We start from the raw sequence: 10,388 nt of genomic DNA on the forward strand, positions 1-10,388 counted from the left end.
TTCAGCTCAGGTCATGATCCCAGGGTCCTAGGATCAAGCCCTGCATCAGGCTCCCTATTCAGCAGGGAGACTGCTTCTCCCTCTCTCTCCGCTGCTCCCCCTGCTTGTGTGTGCTCTCTCTCTCTGTGAAAAAAATAAATAAAATGTTTAAAAATAAATTTAATTTTTTAATTTTTTAAAAAAGTACTCCATATATAAAAAGTGTTGAGAATGGGGGAAACACCATGTTGGAGTGTATAGCACACTGACAAGAGACACAAGAGAAATCTCTGGCAGCTACCCTTAAGAGGAAAATGTGGGGATCAAGAAAAACACTAAGAAAGTGGAACGCAATGTGTAAAACTTCTCCATACCACCAAAAGTATAACTATAGTAAAGAACTTTAATATTATTTAAAACTTCTGAATCCAATTTTAAAATCTCTGGTAGCTACCTTTAAGAGGAAAATGTGGGGATCAAGAAAGACACTAAGAAAGTGGAATGCAATGTGTAAAACTTCTCCATACCCCCAAAAGTATAACTATAGTAAAGAACCTTAGTATTATTTAAAATCTGAATCAAATTTTATTTTATCATGTTTGCTTGGATGCTTTGTAAAATCTATGGACAGACAGCAACATGTCTAGCAACTGCCCTCTCCATTTAGGTTAAACCTGTAAAATACTTATTAGTCCTCAATAAACAGAAACTAATATTACAATTCTGATCACAGCCTATTACATTTGTTATTTTGACTGCCTCCCATTATATTCTGTCTAATTCATTTCTGTGTGCTCATCACCTTAAACCTCTCTGTAAAGGTAGGTGCCTAATCAATATTTGTAGAATAGATTATCTGAAAGAACTAGGTAGATGATTGGTAGAGAGATGAATTCATAAAAGAAAGGATGAATGCTGTACTTTATGGGGAAACACCCTAGAATGGTCAGCCATGGAAGATGAATGTTTACTTATAGTAGGCCTTTATTTTCCTACTTTGGTACTCTCTCTATTAGTGTTTGGGCATGCCTCTTTGGGTCCTTGTCCTCACTGGTAGGCAGTGGAGTAGTTAAAAGCTCAGGTTCCAAAGGCAGACGGCTTGCATTCAAATTCTGGTTCATCCAAAGATGTATGCCTGGTAAAGTTAGGGATGTGAAGCCTCGGGGCCCCTTACTTACAACCTCTTCCCAAGCCCTGTATCTGTATTTCATATTTGAAAATTTGCATTTTACTTCTGAAAGAGGTTCCAACTATTGTAAAACAAAACTTCTGTATTCCACAAAACATGGATCCAAACTTGGCTCTACCAGTTACTGGCTATGTGACTTGGGCTTAGCGTATTTATCTGCTATGTGCCTCCATTTCTCCATTTGTAATGGAAGAAAGCTGGCAATCTGCTCCATAGCATTGTTTTGAAAATTGAGTAAATATGTGTAAAATGTTTAGCACAGGGTAATGCACATAGTATGTGTTCACTGTGCATTGGCTTCTTTAACTCTTTTTTTGGTCATTCCTTACCTTCCTTTTTTGTGAGCCCTGTCAGGTCTAAGATCACCTTCTTTGCAAATTTAGCCTGTGGCAGGCTCCTCTTTAATCCTTAATCCCTTCCCCTTGCACCTGCACATTCCCTTCTATGAGCCTCTGCAGCTATTTACAGTCTGATTTTATCAACCTCTATTTGTTTTTTGAAACCTACTAGACCTGTTCATTACTTAAAGGGCATGACAATTTTGGTTTCATTTTCTCCCCCTAGGAGCCATCTGCTAGATTAGTTTTCTAAACAATACCATGAAGAAGAAAATTATATTATCCTCAAACTTTCTAAATAACATTCTGAAAACTTTCCAACATACCATCTATAGAACGGCAGCAGTTACTTAGATTCTATCTTCCCTCTGAAATTTTGATCTTTTCAGATATATTCAACCCCATGAATACTGATGCCTCTGAGTCAACTGTGGAACAGACTTGGGACACATGGATTTTTGCAGGTGGACTTGCCTAGTTCCTAAAACCGAAGTTTGCCTGATACTGTTCATCTCCATCTAGATCTTTAATGCAGTATGGGTAGCAGGTGAGGAAATTATGTTGCGTGATTTATTGGCTTATTGGCCCTTAAACCATATCAGTTTCTAGAATAAATATCTATTTCTGATTTAGCCAAAATTGTTTAACCAATATCTGCAAACATTTATATCAGCTAAAATACCCAGGAGTCCTATAATCAAAAATACATTATGGAATGAAAGATTAAAAATATGGCCAGGTGCCTGGGTAGCTCAGTTGATTAAGTGACTGCCTTCGGCTCAGATCATGATCCTGGAGTCCTGGGATCAAGTCCCACATCAGGCTCCCTGCTCGGCAGGGAGTCTGCTTCTCCCTCTGACCCTCCCCCATCTCATGCTCTCTCTCTCTCTCATTCTCTCTCTCAAATAAATAAAATCTTTAAAAAAAATAAAAATAAAAATATGGTCATTCCTACTTGCCTGTAAGGCATCCTCACCATGTTTCATTATTCTATGGATATTACTTTCCATGATATCCCTGACCAATATGTGACCATCACGTAAAAAACAATGACTTTTAAACTAATACATATGTAAATATCATCATGCAATGCCTCTCAATATTATGTTCCATAGACAATAATCTGTCTTATATCCCAGGAACACTGAAGCATCTTGAAGCCCAGCAAAAATGATATCAAGAATTCAGCACAACATGCCCAGCTGCCTTATCTTCTCTACTCCCCATCTGCCCTTCCCATCTGAAATGCCTGGTATATCATGGGTTTAGAACCTGATTTCAACCCAAAGTTTCAAATACACTTGCAACCAATATGGGTTCCAACCCTTTCAGCATTTATTGTCCCTTCTCAAACACCAGCTGAATTAGGATTCTCAAATAGAACCAACAGAATGTGTGTGCGTGTGTGTGTGTGTGTGTGCGTGTTCATGTTATAGCCCCTGAAGTTAAGGACTTAACAATCACACACAAATTCGTGCCACCCAGTTTTATAGTCTTAATTTCCCAGCATCCAGAGCAGCCCATCTCTAGTTTTCTCCCCTGTCATGATTGGTGCTGGCCCCTAGGAGAATCCTGATCACCCTAGCAGCCCTATGAAATCTTTTGAAGAACATCTCCTCTTGAACTTATTATAAGGGGATCAAGCAAAGGTGTCCTACAGCTGTAATCTGAAATCTGCTACCACAGCCGGTAGCAGTCTCTTTAGAGACTAGGGGAGCAGACTGTTTTTACGGCTACATACAGCAGGCATATGATTATGAGGGAAAAGAAAACATTTCTGTAAGCTAGGAAAGAGCTGCTATGTTTTTTGAGGTCCTGGCTATTCTGAGAAACTCTGGTATACTACGTAAATGAGGAAGGATAATCTAGCTCCTTTCCCAGACTCGAACACTGTAGCTGAATGTTGACTTTTTCCATAGAAAAACAAACTTTAGGTCAACAAGGGAAAGAGCATGAGTGGGAAGGATAATTGGGTAATTGACCTCATGGATCCGCTTGGCAGCTCTCCCACTTCCTCGATCTACATATAAGGAGTATGCTGGGCACCTGGGACAGTACTTCTCTAGGACATCACATTCCTGTCTCGTCCAACATGCACCTTCTCCAGCTCCTGTTCAGAGCCGGCCCCGGCGTCCTGCTCATGGTTCTCTGTCTGCAGCTGGGGACCAACAAAGCTCAGGAAGACAAGTGAGCCAAGCCTTTTTCTTCCTCACAAAAATCCTTTCAGGGAGGGCTCCTATCCTAGCCTGGAAATCTATATATCCCTTCCTGAAAACTTTTCAACTTCCCAGAACTCCAGTCCCAGGGACACTTATAAACCCCAGGTCAAGTCCCACTTCTCTCCTCTTAGAAGTCCTATCAACTCCCCTCATATTTCCACTGGATGCTTCTAGGTTGTCCATGGAAATATGGCACCCAGTGTGCGTAAAGGCTGTAATTAACAATCAGTCTTGCTCTTTGGTTCTGATCTACATCCTGTCCATAGTCTACACCTTTGTTAGATTTCTGCTCAGTAAACTTTATGTTCTCACACCTCGTCTCCTAGAACAGAATGTTTAGCAGGTCTGTGAGTTTCAGTGATAGCTTTGAGCAATTTTGGCAGGACTCACTAAAGGATCAGAGGCCTTGATCATTGATCCTTGACCACATGGTCTGAAGTTGAGCTAGCCCAGCAGCTTAGACATTCTCCCTACTCTGAAGCCCAAAGACAAAAGAAAGTACACACTCACCCACCACCCACAGTAGGATCCAGGAGCACAGGTTCAGAAGCCAAATCATTGAGGGTACATACTTGAAGGAAGCAGGAAAATTGGGCAAAATGAAGTAGGAAATGGAGCAGGGTCTGGGAGAAGCAGGGACACTCGGCAAATCTAGAGGGTTTTCTTTACGGGAATATGGTTTTGAATGCTGGGTTTTTAGGTTGTGATTCTGATGGTACCCTCTGTGGCATGACCAGATATCCTCTCCTGGATGGAGTAAACCCTTCAGAGTTTTGACAAGTTGGTATAGTGGAGGCCAGTGTCCTAAGAAACATTGAGTAGGGGTAGGTTCAGATACAGATGTCACCCCACCCTGAGATGGGGCAGCAAGTCATTGAAATAAGCTACACTAATTAGGGTGATCAGCCATTACCGTTTGCTCAGGAATTTCTCGGGTTAGCGCTAAAAGGCCCTCATCCCAGGAAGCTCCTCACCCCCAGGCAAGCTGATCTGATCACTCACTCTAGCTAAGCTGGTCATTTTATCAATCCTAAATTCATTTATAAATGAGAGGAATTTTGGAGACACTTAAGTCTTCACACCCTTTCCTGTGCACTTCGCACTAGAGCAACTGGTACAAGAAATGGGATATCTCCAAAATCTGAGATGCTTTACTCCAGTAAAATGGGACCATGAAGCATTGTAGCCAAAAGCCTGAATTTCCTCCTGTCCCACCCAACACCAAAAGAGCTCAACCAGGAGTTTCTGGAAGAGACAAAGTAAGTCTCCTAGTCCTGAACCCAGTTCTCCCTGATGGAAGAATCCTTGACTTCCCTCTGCCTCCATTTCCTTTTCCCATCAGATTGTGGTATGTAACTTGAAAATAGGGTAGCATCTAAAGTTCCCAAATATGGCCATGTGTCCAAATTCACTGCAGAGCTAAAGAAATACAAATTCCTAGGCCCCACCAGGAACCAAAGAAGGAGGATCTCAAGGATGACTCTAAAAATTCCTCCAGTGCATTAAGATGTTTAAGGTTTAGTATGATTCTGTTGATATGGAATATTTCTACTAACAATGACTTGAGCCTTCCCACTTAGTAGACAATCAACAGAACTTGGAGGATTTTATTAAGAAATGACATGTGACATTGTATTTTTATTCTTTTTTAATTTATTTTTTTGTCAGTGGAAAGAACAATGATGCTCAGTTTTAAATAAAGCATCAAAGTTGTTTTATTAAACAAAACAAAGTCTGTAGAAAACAACCAAACCAAACAAGGATCAAGGATTTCCAAGGGTTCTGATGCTCAGCAAATGATTCAGATCCCATCATCCCCTTCCCCTTGCACCTTCCCTGTGCCCTCTGCTCTGCTCATTGTGCTCGTCTCTCTTGTGGACAGATCTCTGATTTCTGCCCTGCTTCTCTTTTCCCAAAACCAGTCGAACAGTGATAACAATGAACTTGCAGATGCCCCAAACAGCAGAAGAAAATGAAGAAGTCACTCTGAAGCTTACAGTTGGAACAGAATTAAGAGAATGTATGGTGGTAAGTAGAGGCCTGGGGAAGTAAACTCAAGAAAACTCTGACTCCTTAGGTATGAGTACAATTAGATTAGTCTCTCACTTTACTGTTGCATATTATACTTAATAAAATGCTGAATAGCAATCCTCATGCTCCCAGTTCTCATACGTATTATGCTACTTGAGCCCCAGAACAATCATCAGACCTTGGGGAAGATTACTATTCTCATTTTACAGATGAAGGAACTGGATCCAAAGAGGTGTAGGAAGGATGAGAAGGAAAGAAAGAATGAGTAGTGAGAAAAGCAGAGCTGAGAGGAAGAAGAGAGAAGTGTAAGAGCTGGGGGAGAAGAGGTAAGACATCCTCTAAGGTCCTGGACATGACTGTTTGAGATGAGGGGTGGGATAGGGGGTTCTCACAAGGAAAACTGCAACCCCATCCAGTGGATTGAGGCAGGTGGGCACAAGAGCGATGTTGCAGAGAACACATGGGGTATGATTCCCTCCCCTGCAGTAAGCTCTGAGCAGAGGTTGTGTTCACTGCCTCTCCCTCTGCCCTTTTGCTCTACCATCAGTAGTTCATTCTCGTTCCAGCCTCCTCTCCCCAACAAGGAGCCCACGCTCTCCTCCCCACTTTCTCCAATTCAGCAGTTGTGGGAGGGAGGTCCGATCCCTTTACTAGATCAGAGGTTCTCAAATGGAAATGCATGTAAGTCTCACCTGTGCATTATCACTCCTGTTTGGCTGCTCTGGGCCATGAGGAAAAGGGGTCTGTGTAGGTTTAATCCACAGAGGCTCTTCCCCAGGAAACAGTGTGTCTTCTCCTCCCTGCCAGCAACCTTCTCACATGCTGTCACGCACACACAATCTGCCCCTTGTTAGCTACCACTGTTCTAGGGCCAAGACCCAGGCGTCTCCACACTGACTCCTTCCAGAAGGGCACTCTCTCAGGCAGCACAAGCATTTTTCCTATGGCAGGAGTTTCCTAACTCAAATTAGATTTACGTATGATGATTAAATCAAAAACAAAATTGGGAGCATGAAGACTGTTATTCATAAGAATACATTCTAAAAATGGCCCCATACCTGTAAGAGAAAGATTTCTGATCACTGAGCAAAGAACAACACAGCTGCTTTGTCAAATTTGTCTGTTTACAGTTCAAGAATATGAAACTTGTATGTTAATTGGGGGTGGGAGGGAGGCCACATCATAATTTTTCAATTTTGTGTCTTATTTATCATAACCACAGATGACAAAAGGAATGAGAATGTCTTGTGATAATGGTAGTTTCTGGTGATGATAGATAATGAAACGCCATTTCCACCTGAGAAAGTGATAGGTGTAAAAAAAAGTGTGTTTAATCAACAAAATCACATGTGAAATACTTTTGTGCTACAGTAATTATAAGGACTATGTTTTAAGAACAATGCTAACACAATAAAATAAGGCAATCTTTTTAAAACCTACCCAAGTACAAGGAATCTCATAAAATAAATGATATTGTAAATTAGAAAGAATTTGTAGGAAATTTTCTTAATTCTGGTCAACAATTTTTATTTGTAGCTTCTTTTTTTTTTTAGGATTTTATTTACTTATTTGACAGGGAGAGATAGTGAGAGAGAGAGAGAGCACAAGGAGGGGGAGCGGCAGGCAGAGGGAGAAGCAGGCTCCCTGCTGAGCAAGGAGCCCGATGTGGGACTCGATCCCAGGACTCCGGGATCATGACCTGAGTCGAAGCAGACACTCAACCATCTGAGCCACCCAGGGGTCCCAAGGGTAGGGTTCTTGAAAGAAACACCTGGATCTTCAAAATATTCTGAGTAAAATTCCAATGGTGAGAACACTTGAATTCGCTGTTTGGAGCTGACGGGCTATTCGGTGCACGGTTGCCAGTTACCTGGGCAAGCTTCAGGAGATAGGCAGATGGCCCCAGCCATGACCATGCAACCCCATGATAATGTCCCCATGTTCAAGGTAGTGATGAGTGCAGGCAATATTTTGAGATCTATAAACCTGCCAAGTAATACTAACATATCTATGTTTCTCTTCACGATAAAAATCATACACACTGCTAATGCCACTTAGGATCTTTGATGACATAACAGGAGGAATACTCAATTTCAGTGAGATGTTAATAAAATAAAGATGCAATTTCTTTCCATCTGAGTTCACAGACCCTCTGGGTCTGTGAACTCCAGGATAACACCCCCGTGCTGAACACTAACCAGACAAAAACTTCCTAATGCTGCTGAAACTTACATATCTCAAGTTGTAAACCCCTCTCAAATTAAAAAAGGAAATTTACCTTCAAGATTTCCTTTGTTTATCTTACAGCCAACTTTGGTAAGTAACTGTTTTCCTCTCACAACCAAGGAAAGAGAGATTGAGGGATGTCACTGCAATCATCAAAGGTCACAGAGTTCGAGAGGAGCATGGTTCTGGCAACAAGACCTGGTTTTGGTCTCCACACCCAAGAGCCAAGCTTGGTCACAGACCAGTTCCTGAAATCCCTGGCCAGGGAACAACAGCAAACCTGCTCTCCAGTGAAGGCTGCCCCAGAATGGGTTCTCCTTGCCCTGTCAATTCACTAACTCTTCCTTTCAGAGCCCAGACCCACGGTGGCACTAAAGCAGGAATTTGAGGACATGTTGACAGAAAACCTGACCTAGACTTTTGTTCCCAAAATGATACTACAAAAGTGGACTCCACAGTGCCTCTGGTCTACATCCGTCCCTGCTCTTTGCACATGAAAGATGTTGTCCTCCTTCTTCACGCTCTCTTGCCTTTCTCTCCCTTTCCCACTCCCCAGATTAACACGGGGTCCTCTCTGCCCACCTCCTCCTCCACAGATTAAAACTTCCCTCCGAGGCAGCCATACAATGGATGGTCCTTTTAATTATATTTACACCGCCTGCCTCTGTGAGGATTATCCAAGAACTTTCTACTGGGACTTTGAAGTCAATAGTAAGTATAGGGGTCATCCAAAGGAAGGACTATCCACTAGGGCAGGGGAAACCATAAAGAGAAATGTGACTCAGGATGTGGAGCAGAATGTCGGGCAGAAGGGGGGAGAGAAAGGAGGAAAGAAGAGGGGAGAGTGGATGGGGACTATGCCCACGTCTGAAAGTGGAGGGGTTGTGTGAGAAAAGCTTAAGGGAGATACATTTGCAAATGATTTAGGGAAACTGGGCCCTAGTAAGGAGGTGCCTGAAACTAGTAGAAAAGCCAGGAAATGGGGTTAGAGTGTTATCAGAGAAGATCTTTGTCCTTGTCTCTTTCAGGAACTATGGCAATAGCAGCAATGGTCCACATTATTGAAAAAGAAGGTATCTGCCCTAATAAGGCAGTGGTGCCCAATGGACAAAAATATTTCTATACCATTCGGGGTATACAGGTAGTCTGATCTTGGTGGAAGCCCTTGTCTAACTGCCCCCCAGGGTGGTTCCTTTAAGGAAACTTGGCTGGAATATCTGTTGTGGTCTGTAAAATAAACTTCTCACAAACTTCTCTGTGTTTTGTGGTGTCTTCCCTTCCAAACCTATCCCAGAGGAGCCTCACAGCACCCAGAATTTCTAGAACTTTGTTATCTCAAAGAACTGTTACTGAGGAGTTTATGGGTTCTCATTGCCCATTGGTATGAAGAATGAGAGATGAAGAAATAGAGAAGACTCACAGAATCTGAAATTCTCTGGGCTCCTAAATATGATGCCCCTTCCTGTACCCACGCCCTGTGTTTCCTTACTGTAGGGAAAAACTCAGAAAGCTAGGTGATGCCAGGTGTTAGTGGAAAATGAAGGGCTATGGGAGCCATTAAGCACTGCTGTGGCCTTTTGGAGAACCATCTAACATTATGTAATCAAATCAATTCTGCACATACCATATAACCCAGCACCTCCACAAATAGAAGTGATGGTAAGAGACCCTGGGTTCCTAGGTCAATATATTCTAGCTATCAAAGACAAAGCACCACTGAATAACCATTTTTCTAAAATATATGCCACATCTTGAAGGACATCACCATAACCCTAAACGGTGGTGATCTCCAAACTATCTCCTTAGCTGCTCATTTATGAGGTTTTTTCCAGCATGCTGTAGGTGACCAGTAGTTTCCTGATGATGCCATTAATGCAAACTGGTAGATTCCTGGATCAGGTGCCCATTGTGGCAAGTCTTTCATTAAAAAAAAAAAAAAGATTCCCTTCATCTAAAGAGATATTAGATGAGATTCCATGTCTAAAAATCAGGTACTCTATAAGCTGTCGGATGGCAGTGCCGGCCAAGACACTGCAGGCAGGGAGGCTACATCCATACCTAGAATAGAGATCAACCTCAGTAGAGACAAACTATTGCCCCCTCAAGAGTCAAAGGGTCCAATGTCACCAGTGTATTCTCCAAATGGTCTCCCTGACGTTGAGGTCTCAGCATTTGTCTCTGGGCTGAAAGGTTGGCAGCCAAAACATCTAAATCACTTATGGTGAGAGGCACATGTACAATGTCGATGATCACTGCCTCACTGGCCATCACACAAGCATTGGAGTAGCTGAGAACAGAGGCTGCCTCATAACCATTGAACCAGTCATCCTATCCAACAAATTAATTGTTCAATGTCTCCTCTGTGTCAGATACTTTCTTGTGAGCATTAACATGAGACACAAAGAA

At 42.3% G+C, this 10,388-nt stretch overlaps 1 protein-coding gene across 1 annotated transcript; it reads left to right on the forward strand.

Annotated features, from left to right (window-relative positions):
• Positions 1–3,563: 3,563 nt before the first annotated feature.
• On the forward strand, positions 3,564–9,222 carry PIP (prolactin induced protein). The gene is made up of 4 exons (XM_025854863.2): positions 3,564–3,693; positions 5,648–5,753; positions 8,579–8,693; positions 9,011–9,222. The coding sequence occupies exons 1-4, from the start codon at positions 3,599–3,601 to the stop codon at positions 9,130–9,132; spliced, it is 438 nt and encodes a 145-aa protein (XP_025710648.2). The 5' UTR covers positions 3,564–3,598; the 3' UTR covers positions 9,133–9,222.
• The last annotated feature ends 1,166 nt before the right edge of the window (positions 9,223–10,388 follow it).

This window comes from Callorhinus ursinus, unplaced genomic scaffold (assembly GCF_003265705.2).
Source record: "Callorhinus ursinus isolate GAN/ISIS: 27379988/994484 unplaced genomic scaffold, GSC_fseal_2.0 scaffold12, whole genome shotgun sequence".
Taxonomy (NCBI): Eukaryota; Metazoa; Chordata; class Mammalia; order Carnivora; family Otariidae; genus Callorhinus; species Callorhinus ursinus.